The sequence below is a fragment of the Lactuca serriola genome, chromosome 3 (assembly GCF_051521515.1).
Source record: "Lactuca serriola cultivar US96UC23 chromosome 3, Lser_US96UC23_V15, whole genome shotgun sequence".
NCBI lineage: Eukaryota > Viridiplantae > Streptophyta > Magnoliopsida > Asterales > Asteraceae > Lactuca > Lactuca serriola.
In genome coordinates this window covers 308,095,855-308,108,173 of record NC_136410.1, presented here as the reverse complement: position 1 = coordinate 308,108,173, position 12,319 = coordinate 308,095,855, and the positions used below count along the sequence as shown (strand labels likewise).

At 33.7% G+C, this 12,319-nt stretch overlaps 1 protein-coding gene and 1 pseudogene across 1 annotated transcript; both read right to left on the bottom strand.

Moving 5' to 3' along the window:
• Positions 1-531: 531 nt before the first annotated feature.
• Positions 532-6,988, bottom strand: LOC145096335 (uncharacterized). Its single transcript, XM_079034083.1, has 15 exons — positions 6,077-6,988; positions 5,839-5,968; positions 5,544-5,684; positions 5,254-5,441; positions 4,594-4,975; positions 3,181-4,484; positions 2,534-3,129; positions 2,322-2,397; positions 2,172-2,243; positions 1,887-2,109; positions 1,678-1,762; positions 1,478-1,611; positions 1,291-1,386; positions 905-956; positions 532-805 (listed from the first exon to the last, which is right to left on the bottom strand). Exons 1-15 carry the CDS (start codon positions 6,986-6,988, stop codon positions 532-534), a joined length of 4,665 nt encoding a protein of 1,554 aa, XP_078890209.1.
• A 625-nt stretch (positions 6,989-7,613) lies between these two features.
• On the bottom strand, positions 7,614-9,209 carry LOC145094956 (salicylate carboxymethyltransferase-like; annotated as a pseudogene).
• Positions 9,210-12,319: the final 3,110 nt, after the last annotated feature.

The following is a 12,319-nucleotide window of genomic DNA, read 5'->3' as shown; positions in this document are numbered from 1 at the left end:
TTATGTTTAATTTTTTTGCTTATGTGTTGGATGTGATTTATCGTAATATTTTTTTTAAATACTTATAGTGTATTGTATTGTATTGAAAATATATTTTAAACATCAAACGAAGAGAGTATGTAACGACAATTAAATTTATTAATACACACAGTATATATTACTTTGTAAACAGGTTGTCTGTTGTGGGGTGTTTAACATACAACATCAAAACGAAATTTAATTTTTAACAGACTGTGACATATTATATATTATTAGTACTTATATTATTAGCTAAGAAAGAAAGAAGTGGCTTCTACTCTGTTTTACGGCCAGCCTTCCTCTTGCTGGCAGGTGTATCTGTATTTATAAGTAATTATAGTTGTTGTTCCATCACATCTATGTATTATATATATGTATATAGTACATATTAAAATTTACCTGGATTTTCAAAAGGAAGAGATCTTCTAACGTTTAGCTTGCCTTGTTGGTGCAGAGAACAACTTTCCTTTTGTGTATTTTGGGAAGAAGTTGGATGATCAGGAGCTGGTGTTGTTATGGAAGATGGTATGTAGAATAAGTTTTTTCTATATTTGTAACAATGAAGCGAATGTTATTGTCAGTTGATGTATTGGTCATCCGAATCATCATTTTCTTAGGAGTGCCCTGTGAAGAGGTGGCAATTGGTGGTAGTTGTTTTCTTTCATTTATGTTGTTTTCTGATCTAAGGTTATCTGATGTTGTGCCAAATAAATCTTGTGTTGCACTATCAGACAGTACAACAGTCATGGAATAACTTTCATCTTTAATGATTGCATTAAGTTTGAAGCTGCATTTGTATCAAAATAGTTAAATGGCAAGGTCAATGTTTCATTTTTAGGAAAAGTCTTTTTTTTGTAAGAAGCATGTATTACAGACTGAGACTTACCTGCTGGATGGAGAATCAAGTATGCCATCTGACGGGCAGAACCAGTTGTTGCCTTGTTTAAAAGTTGTGATCTTACATTTTGGGCATTGAACATGATACCAGGAGTCTGAGAAGATATAGTCAACTATGGAAGCCTTTGTGATAAGAGTTTTATCCTATACAAGACGAATTGTATTGTGAAACTTAAAAAAAAATCATTATCAAATTGGCTTTGCAGATACGTAGATGAAGGTATAATATATCGAAAGATCAGAATGACTTTTCTGGATTATTTCTGATAATGGTACTGGGGGATCTAGGAAAATTGGTGATTCAGGTAATGCATTCTAACTGTAATATAAAAATAGAAAAATTCAATGGATAATGTAATGTTTGTATATATGAACATTGATTATGAAACCCGTCCATTAGCAGTTTTGACTCTGGGATTGTTGGGTTCATGTATATATAAGTGGCACGACTTGTTCCAAGGCGTAATATTCCTGTATAATCAGTATAAAAGGTGATATAGAATATTTGTATTTTAATGTCTAATTATAAATGGTTAATTTTTTTGTTTGCAAATGTGCTTACCTGCATAACTTGAGATCTTTACACTTGTTATGGCAACTATTACAGGTGCAGGAGCAGTCTCAAGAGCGATCCGATCAAATTTTGAAGATGCGCTGGTGAATTCTTTCCATAAACTTATTGCAACATCTTCACCACTAATATTTATATATTTCACACATGTTAATAGCATAGCAGAATAATATAATAAAAATATTACTTACCATTCATTTTTTAGTATCAGCAATAGATATGGTTCATTGTCTTTTTTTGTCCAGTTGATAAGTTTACTGAAGATTCCAACAAAATCTGTAAACAAACAAATTTGATAGTTAATTACATACGTATTTATGTTTTTTGGGTACTTGTTTTTGTGTCTATGAATGTCAAGACCTGCATGTTGATCTTTGTAATTTGGTATATGTTTTTTTGCCTATTATATAAAACCAATGTCTGGGAATAATGACAGTGTCTGGAAGAGGTGTAATTGAGGATGTTGTTCCAACGGCCATGTAAACATCATTATTCACCCACTTTTGGTAACGATCAGGAATTCCACATCCATACTTTTCAATTATGTAGCATCTAGAAGGTAGGAGTACGAATTGTAGAAAACTCTGATCTTTTTGTTGTCCAAGGATCTGAATGGCATCACCCTTGTAGAAAAGTGTCAATTTATAAAGAAACAATTAAAAGTTGATATAAAATAATAACTTACATTTTTGTCAACTGCTAAAAAGCATGTCTCTTGATTTCTAAGTTGTGGTGTCCACATACGAACGATTCGGACCTACAGTGGTTTACAATATTATACTTTCATTGCCATTCAAATAATGTTATTTTTATTAAAATACATGTATTCATATACCTGTACTGCTGTCCCCGGACAGCCATAATGCAGTTCTGAGATTGTTGTTGTTATTTCAGACATTTCTGGTGCGATACTAAAGGAATGATTTATATTTTATTTGTCAATATAGTAAGACACAACATGTTTTATGAGGTATTAAAGTAAAATAGAAGGAAGATACATAGATTAGCATATTGTATATAAATGTAAATGATAAATAAGTGTTCGACCTCTGAGTCATTAACTTTTTGTAGAAACTCTGTGAATACAACGTTTTGGTTTTGTTATTTGTAGTGTTGTCATCAGAATGTATAAGTATTTTGACTGAATCCGGTGATGTAGCACGAGATAAGGCAACATAAATTTGCCCATGTGTAAAAACCGGTTGTGGCAGATAAATTCCTACTTTTTTTAAAGACTGTCCTTGGCTTTTGTTAATAGTCATAGCATAGTAGACTTTTAACGGGAATTGTTTCCTAACAAAGGTAAAAGGCACATCAGGGGCTTTATGAAGAAATGTAATACGGGGGAGGATAACTATGTTTCCAATTGAACTACCAGTAATTATCGTCGCCTCAATCACATTTGATAGTAGTTGTGAAACCATCAGTCGCTTACCATTACATAAACCTTCTTTCTGGTTTATATTCAGAATTAACATAACAGGAGTGTTAATTTTCAGTAACAGTGAATGCACAGGTATGGAAGGGAAGTTAAGGGCGTTTAGATATTCTACCGGATAAAAGCTATTAAACTCTGTGCTTTGGTTACCATTAAATTCGATACTGTCAGCACTCTCATACATTTTAGAATGGCCATGGCTTTTCTACAAAACCATATCATTTATTTTTTGGATAGTTTCGTTTTTTGGACAAACAATTGCTCTAGCAGACAGAAGTAAAGGTGAAGGTTTTTTCAGAATATCATCTCCATAAACAAAGTCTATAAGATTATTTAATGAGTTTTCTGTTGAAGGTATAACAAACTGTGTAGGAATTTCAATCCATTTACAATTTGCCTTATCATGTGTGTCAATTTCACCAACCATCCCATCTCCGATCTGAAGCAACCAAGATGCAAACTGTGAGATGTTTAAGTGTGTGTCAAATGAGGTCGAGGAACTTCCAAGGCGCATGTTATCTGTCAATTTATACAACCTGAAATATTGCCATAAGTATGAGTTTGGCAGTGTAAGAGAGATAATCTCACAAGGTGTGCTTCTTGGTGAAACTGGTAAAGTTTGACGGAAGTCTCCTCCCAATAACATTGACATACCACCAAAAGCTTTACTCTCACATTCAAGTATATCTCTTAAAGAGTGGTCCAAACACTCAAAACAACGTCTGTCACTCATGGGTGCTTCATCCCATACGATAATGGATGTTACTTTCAACAACTCAGCAAGCATTGTCTTCTTTGTAATATTACAAGCAACTTTATGAGTAAAGTCAATTGGGATTTTGAACCTAGAATGAGCTGTTCTTCCTGATGGAAGGAGTAGACATGCTATACCGGATGCAACAACATCAAGAGCTATTTTCCCTGTAGAACGAAAGTAAGCTAGTATTGTTGTCCAAAGGAATGTTTTCCCGGTACCTCCATGTCCATAAACAAACATCAACATCTGTTCGTTTGCAGCCTCTGCAGACTCCACAACACTATAGATGTGGCGTTGTTCATTATTTAGACATGACAACATTTGTTGGTAAGTAGCTTTCAAGCCTTCTTTATCATATGTCATTTCTTCTAAAAAAAGCCGATTTCTTAACATAGCAATAGTTTCATCTGTTGGTTTTGGCAAATTGAAGTCAACAACAAATTTTGAGGGTGTAAACGATTTGAGGAGGTGGTCCAATTCATACAAAACCAGTTGCTGTATGTGAAAATTACTTAGAGTGACATTAACACTTGGGTCTGACATCTTAATGTTATGCACCAAATCATCACTCATTTTCTCCCACCCAAAAAGCCACAAAGACATAGGATCATTTACATCACATAAAAGAAGCAGATAACAAAATAAGGAGCGTAACTGAGAGGAGGTAGCCCATTCAGAAGCTTCAGCAAAAGCATCCATCCACTCCTTATCTTCCCCTATTAGACCTAACGAATCACATGCACTACGAAAGTCAGGGTGAATAATGTTGGAAACAGTCCATACATCTTCATAACACTTGCATCCTTTTTGATGGCAAAGCAACATTCTTAAATAAAACAACTCTCCAGCAGAGAGGTGAACAAAGATAATTCTACCTAACACATGGGAGTCATACGTTTCCTTTTTTCCAACCTTTAGCCCGTTTGTCCCACCAATACTTGGTAGGATATGAAGCATATGTAAGATCATGACCGGTTATATCCCACATGTTGTTCTCAAACCAACCCAATAACAAACTGCAACCAAAACTGGGATCATCAACCACCTGTTTAATAGAAGCGTTTTCTTTAAAAAACACAGGCTGCATATTTGGCAAATGCACAGGTAGTATCACTACAGGTGGATCTCCGTCATGAATAGGAAAATCAAGTATGCGCCAAGCAGCCTCGTGAGGACACAGAAAACGCCCATCAATGTAATTCTTAATCTCATCAACCACAGTAGGTTCCGCTGAAGACGAAGATCCACCACCATCAACATCTCTGTGAACAACAAACTTAACACGCTCCATTCCCTTGGAAACATATTTGAACAAATATTTAATCATCATATTCCACCCGCAATACTCAACATTAATATGCGCATTAAAACGACAACACAACCTTTTGTTATAAGGAACAACAAACCTGTTGTCTATTTCTACACCTGTTTGTAGCTTATGAACAACAGTGGAATTTCTTTTATAATGGGCATATCCATCCTTATCAAAAATCGTATTCGACCTGAATTTTTTTGGGTATCTTTTCTTACACTTACCATCCTTCATACATGGGGATCTACTGTTGAGCAAACCACACGGCCATGTATAAGACATCTTGTAACAATCTCATATAGTAATGGTTCTGAAACAGGATCCGGTAGTTCAGCAGTAATGTAAGTGTCGATAGCAGATGGTTCCTTTATCTTATCGGAATCTGCTATCCATATAAGCGCGTGACAATGTGGTAACCCTCTTTTTTGAAACTCGATGGTATACAAATCTGTAAAGAATACATAAAAGGAAATTAGGGAAATTTTGACTGCATAAACAAACATTAGAAATAAGGTAAGTAATAATTTTTTTTTCAAGGAAAGGAAATTACATGTTGAGACAGGTCCAAATGTGCAATCAGATTTCAAGTATGCGATAAACGCAATCACTTTCATACGAAACACATGTGAGATTACATCAGCTCTACTTGCCACATCGACCTGCTGATACATAGCCATATATCTTTTGATTTCTGGCCATCCAACATTACACGTAAAAGTTATAAAGTATTGTGGATTGCCATATTCCCTACAAATAGATAGAGCATCCTGATAGTGACTGTACATATACATTGGACCACCAACAAAAAGATGGGGGCAACATAACTCGCTTCCCAATACTTTTACTCTCAGTATCTCCACGCGATATAGCATCATAAATACCACTAACATATGCTGATCTTAGATGGTTTTGATTTTGCTCGTAAAATTCAAGACGTGAAAGTTCAATAGAAGCATAAGCATCAACCAAATATTGCTGAAACAATCTACATGAGTTCAATACAAGAGAATATACAACATTCCTTGCATGTATATGGTAGCTGTAGTACATATTAATAGTCAGATTCCTAGCTTTTGAACCAACCTCGTTGAAAAGCTTCAACCGTGGAGACCAACCATTCTCACCAAAAGGAAATAAAACTGGGTACTGCAATGGCATGTAGCTGGGATGAAGCTCACTAACTCTATGTGTAGGGCCAATTTTCGAACGAACAACTATGTCATACGTACTCCCAACCGCATCCTCTCCAACAACAATACAACCTAAACTACCAGGGGCCGGAGGGCCATATAGACGATCCGAAACATCATTAAAAAGACAAACTGCGTAATCAGGCAATTCCCTTTCAACAGCAATATCTCTTGCACATTTAAGCGTCCTAACATATTCATTATGAAGGTTAAAAATATCCATAGGAGCCTGAACGATAGTAGAATATAAACAACTGTTATTATTACCTTTAAAAGCAGACAACCTATTATCCAATTCATGCTCTATATCAACAATATACAGCTGCAAGAACCTGGGTCCTTTTTCATCAACAACATCAAAAGCGCCAATCCAGTGACAAACTTGACCAGAAACTTTGAATACGTATGGAGCTTCAACGCTATTAATAGTATCATCTACCTTACCTCCAAAAGACGTCATACTAAACATGCTATTATAAGCCCTAATGTTGTTGATGAAAGGAGGATAATCATATAGAGCCAGCAACAATTCAGGAGGTATGAGTGGATATGGCAAGACAACAGAAGCAGACTTGCAACAACGTGTATAGGCAGGACAATTTGGACGTGACAGATAAATAACCCTTTCCTCAAACCAAAAAAGAGCGCCACAAAATTCACAAATAAAAGTACAGTCCCCGACGTCATGATAAGAAGGTAAGAGTAAAACATCGTTAGCAATAGAAAAATTTAAGCCTTTTTCAGAAGATGAAATCGCAGCCAAACGGCGAGAGAAACTACGTCTAGAAGCGGAAGGTGCAGACATCGGATTTAAAAAAAAGGACAACGGAACATACCTAAAGAAGCAAGCCTGCAAGAGAAATTAGCGACACAACAACAAAAGAAAAAGAAAGTTGGCAAAACTGAAGATAAGAAGAAGAAAAGAGTCGGCAAAAGTGAAGATAAGAAGAAGAAAAAATTCTGCGAAATTGAACATAAGAAGAAGAAAATATTAAGGAAAAATACGTGGTGAAAGTGAAAAGGATAAGAGTCCCGTGTGCAGTGAAAAAAGAAGAAAGATGACTGTTCACGAAGGTTTTAAGTTATATATAATTGTACTAATTGTAAACCTTGAAAGGAAGTGCAAGACACTAAAGTAAGTATTATTGCATAAGGAGTGTTATTGAATTAATTTTTGATATATTAAAATTTTATGAGGTGCCTTATTTCATTAACAAAAAGAATCAATATGAGGGCCTCGTTTTTTTGTTTTGCCCCGGGCCTCAAATTGACTTGGACCGGTATTCATCTTATAAATATTGAGAAAACGTTTTTTTTCGTTTGAACGGGTTGTTTATTATGAACGAACTTGCAAGACATTAAGGGTTACACTTTTTATCAATAAAACTTAAAACAACAAGCAGAGTGATTTTAACGTACACATGAAAAGTTTATTTTCTAGTCAATGAAATGACCAAAGTAAAATGTCTTGTCTTCTTCCTTGTAAGGTGTTCTGCCACTTGCTTTTCCATGTTCTTAAATAGCACATCAGTATTCATTAAATCCCCGAAATGAGATACCAGCAACGATTCTGTAACAGCTCTCATAAACATTGCAGTGTTTTTCCCATGTATATAGCATTGCTCATTAAAAGCTTTCATACTCGTGTAGTCTGTATCATATGGATCCCAGTTTAGTTGAAAAGCATTGAGGGTATCAAGAGAAAATGATCCCTCGTCGTGAATAACATTCCTGACTTCATCCTCACATGGAAAATAAACAGGGGCATTAAATGTGTTGATATCTGATTCTTGAACCAGCTTCTATAGATATATAGTTTTTACATGATAAAAATATAAATGGTTACTAAATCTGAACAAAACATTATTAGTTAATTAGTTTGTGGTCGTGTATATATATATATATATATATATATATATATATATATATATATGAACATAGTGAAGAACCATGCATATACCTCTTTGGCCATATTGTGAAGCGATTGCCCTAGTAGCCCCCACAAACTGCAACAATCATCACTAGTTGGATCAACACTGCTCCGCCCAAGAAATGTTAAAACCATGCACCCACCACGTACTATTTCACTAGAGCGCATTTGTAAGAACATTTTCATGTCGGCATGAAATTGCTTTCTATACGCTTCAAACACATTTGGAGGACTTGTTTTAGCCATGTATATGTTTCCTTTGTTGTTTTCAATGCCTTCAGGTACCTACCTATCACATATGAACCGTGAGACTCAATTTCAATGATTTTTTTTTAGTATCCAAATGACCAAAAAAATAATCCAAGGTATTAAAATTAATAGTTATTAAATATTTAAATTATTTAGTATCCAAATAACCAAAAAAACAATCCAACTTATTAAAATTAAATACTACACATAAATAAATAAACAATTAGAGTTCATTTATGCGCTAACCTGAGAAAGCCAGTGAAGAGCGTAAGAGGAGTGAACAAGGTGTAAACTTCCATCTTGAAAGAGTCTGCCATAGAAGGAACCCGGAGTAGCACACACAAAACAAGAAAATTTTTCCCCCTTCTCCTTCTAAAGTTTGCATAAAAATTGGGTAGCGATTGGAAAATTGCATTGAAATCATTTCCATAAAGGTCATTTAAGAATACTTGAAATTGTGGTGCTTTATGATGATTATCTTCTCTACAACGCTCAAGGGCTACATCAATAATGATAGATACAGCCAATAGCGTATTTGGGCCATTGGAGCATCCTAAATCTGCTATTACGAAACATTTGCTTAGGACTGTATCAAGATTAGCCATACCCTTGACTGCACTCTTTAAAACAGGCAGTGTTTTCCGTATCACAGTTTCCTGAAAAGTATAATTTCAACACTTTATGAAGCATTATTTCAGACACAATTGCAGTCAGTTATGACAGATTATGGTATGCTTTAGTGATATATAATGACAAAGATGGAGTGAAAGACCTGAAGAAACGAGTTCCTCGCATAGCTTGATTCTCCATTGCCGACATTCATGTGTAGGATGTTCTTAAGCTCCATGCCTGTTAATTTTCATGTGTTGCCGTCTGTTCGGTCAAGTGGCCATTTGTAATATAGATAGTCTTCCCCAAGTTATGAGTTCATCTCAATACGTGACACATGTTTCCTTGAGGTATTACCAAATGCTACTAATTAATTATCAGACATATTTAGGAAATTGTGCGGCATTTATATAAATAGTCTTTAAAGTAATATGAAAATTCCAAAAATGGTCCTTATGTTTCATAAATTATAGAAAAGGTCTCTTACAAATACGATTCTTATGTTTAAAAAAATACAAACATAGTCCCTTTAAAATAAGAAAACTATATAGTTTTCCCTTACGTTCCATAAAATTGGAGAAACAGTCCATACTTAACAGCGAAATAAAGAAATGATCATCACGATCTCTATCCAATATAAACCTACAAATATGGTCACATTTTTCACAAAATGCCAGAAATAAAACTTATGTAAGAGATCATTACACAAATAATATTCAAAATATAAGATTAGTAAACCCGAAGCAACGGAAATGCCAGTCCACTAATTTTCTGAAGGAGAAAATATGGAAATATGTTATTATTTAAGAGGACCAACACCCCAACACATGACAATTGCACTTCCCAAAAAATAAAGGGTCCAATTTTGATTTTCGATCGTTGCCAATAAATTTGTTCGAATCTAACTATATTTAATATATAGCGGGGACGGTATATGGCATCAAAATTGTTGGAACAGGTGTGTAAAGTTATAATAAAATCCTTCAAAGCCAAAACTAAATTGATATAATTTATGGGGTTGTTCTTATAACTAGAAATAGCTAGAAATGAATTTAAAAAATAGATAAAATAATTTTTTAAGTTTTACTTACTTAATGAATTAACTAGAAATTAGTGGAATTAGTTAATTATTGATCAAACTAGTCTGGAATTAATTCAGGAATAATTAAAATTAATTAAAGATGCGATCGATAAATTGTAATTGTTCAATAGTTAAACAAAAGAAGCAATTCCATAACATACTTGAATAGATTAAATATAAATATTTAATTTTTCAAATCAATGTTTATCTTGGAGATCCACTAGCTATAAATATGACCCATAAGGTCATAAATTGCATGCCTTCTACCTCACACAAGGTTGAGATCGATGTTCTCCTCATCTCTCATCTCTCCGCTTCATTCTATGGTGTCTGGGGTTTTAGGGCTGAGCCGTTAGAGGCAGCCATACTTTTGGTGCTAGTTTTATGAGGCAGGCATGGGGAATCTAAAGTATTATATACGATTATAACACAAATGTATGTATTTCAATCCATTGATTTTGATTATACTTGGCGTTTCTTTTAGTTTCATAAGTATGTTGCTATTAGTTGATTCCGGTTATACCTATTGTTTCTTTCTGCGTTACATTGATTATGTAACCTATAAATTTCAACAATGGTATCAGAGCTAGGTCATACAATTATATGTTCATCTTAGTTGAAACCTACACAATAAAAGAAAAAAAATCGTGCAGCGTCCCATGCTTTTCTAAAATTTCATTCTCTGTTTTGTCTTGCGTAATTAGATTACTAGAGTAAAGTTTAGTCATTATTTGCTATTTTAATTATTAGATTCTGAATCCTATAATGTCAGATGAATTTAAAACCCTAACTCGAATTTTAAGGTTAAATAAGGAAATCTAATTTTTAATTATGAGATAATTAAATGGAATTATATTTAATGGGATTTAATATAATATTTAATTAATGGTTAATTAAATGATAAATATTAATTTCATAAATGGTTTAAATGATTATTTAATTAATTATTAATTCAGAAAAATTACATTTAAACCTTGAAATTTTAAAATGTCTAAAATACACCATATACATATATAAGAGCTTTAATACCCTATGCATAACTAAAAGTCGGTCGAATCAATACTAGGTCTCATTCACGAAGTCACACTATAAGAGAGTTATAAGGAAAAAACCCATTAAATGATCGTTGAATGGATGTCCTTTTCATTCATTGCTTCCTTGTATGGTGGATGGTCATTAGCCGAATGAGTTTGATATGACATAAATAACATCAAAAGTATAATAAATAAAGTAGTAGAACATTCTACAAAATCCCAATGTAGTTACTTTAGGAAAAAAATATGAAATGTATGCTAACCCATGAAAAACACACATAATTTCTTTGTGAGTTATTAGTGTAGCGGGTGTGGTTAACCTGACCCTAATATATGACTGCAATATTGAAATGATGGTGGAAACTTGCGTTTATAATTGTTGATGGAGCGTGTGTCACTACAAGAAAATTTTGATTTAACTACGGAAAAATTCCGTAGCAAAATGATGTAATTCAGTAGCTAAACCTAAATAACTACGAAAGTTGCTATATAATTTTCCAATGAGATTCCATAGTAAGATTTCTTGTAGCAAAATGTTTAACTACAAAATTATAGTTCCGTAGCAATTTTGCTATGGCCGTTGTTACGATGTCTATCCGTAGCATTTCAACTACAACACACTTCCATCACAATTCCGTACCAATGAGTTATGTAGCAAATTCCGTATCTATTTTGTTTCGTAGCAAATTCCGTCGCCATTTGGTCCGTAGCAACTTCCGTAGCCATTTGGTCCGTAGCAAATTCCGTAGACATTTGGTCCGTAACAAATTCCGTAGCCAATTTTTCCGTAGAAAATTCTGTAGCCATTTGGTCCAAAGCAAATTCCGTAACTAATTGTTCTGTAGCAAATTCTGTAGCCATTTGTTCCGTAACAAATTCCGTAGCCATTCATTCCGTAGCAAATTTCATTACAACTTTTTTGTAGTCAATTCCATAACAATCGTTCAATACCATTTTTTCTATAAAATTCGGTTATTTAATTTGACTTATTATATCAATTTACAAAAATACAATTAATATAAACCAAAAATAACAAAGTATTTCTATAGAAACTAAAAGAAATATCCAATAGATCAAAATATACATATTTCAAAATCAAAAGTTACTACAAATTTAACGTTAAACATTATTCGATACATAATATTCTATCATTGTTTAATAAAAGTTTTGACTTGTTCACTCAATGTGTTAATGACATTCATTGCTTGTGCAAGTTGTTGTTCAAACTTTGCT

What these genes read in the sequence shown, in the direction of transcription:
- LOC145096335 (XM_079034083.1), bottom strand. Translation starts at nt 6,988, where the DNA reads ATGTCTGCACCTTCCGCTTCTAGACGTAGTTTCTCTCGCCGTTTGGCT. An exon ending in GGACGGGTTTCATAATCAAT is followed by an intron (nt 957 to 1,290) that starts GTTCATATATAC and finishes CTTTTAAACAAG; the next exon opens with GCAACAACTGGTTCTGCCCG. An exon ending in CTTGATTCTCCATCCAGCAG is followed by an intron (nt 806 to 904) that starts GTAAGTCTCAGT and finishes ATACAAATGCAG; the next exon opens with CTTCAAACTTAATGCAATCA.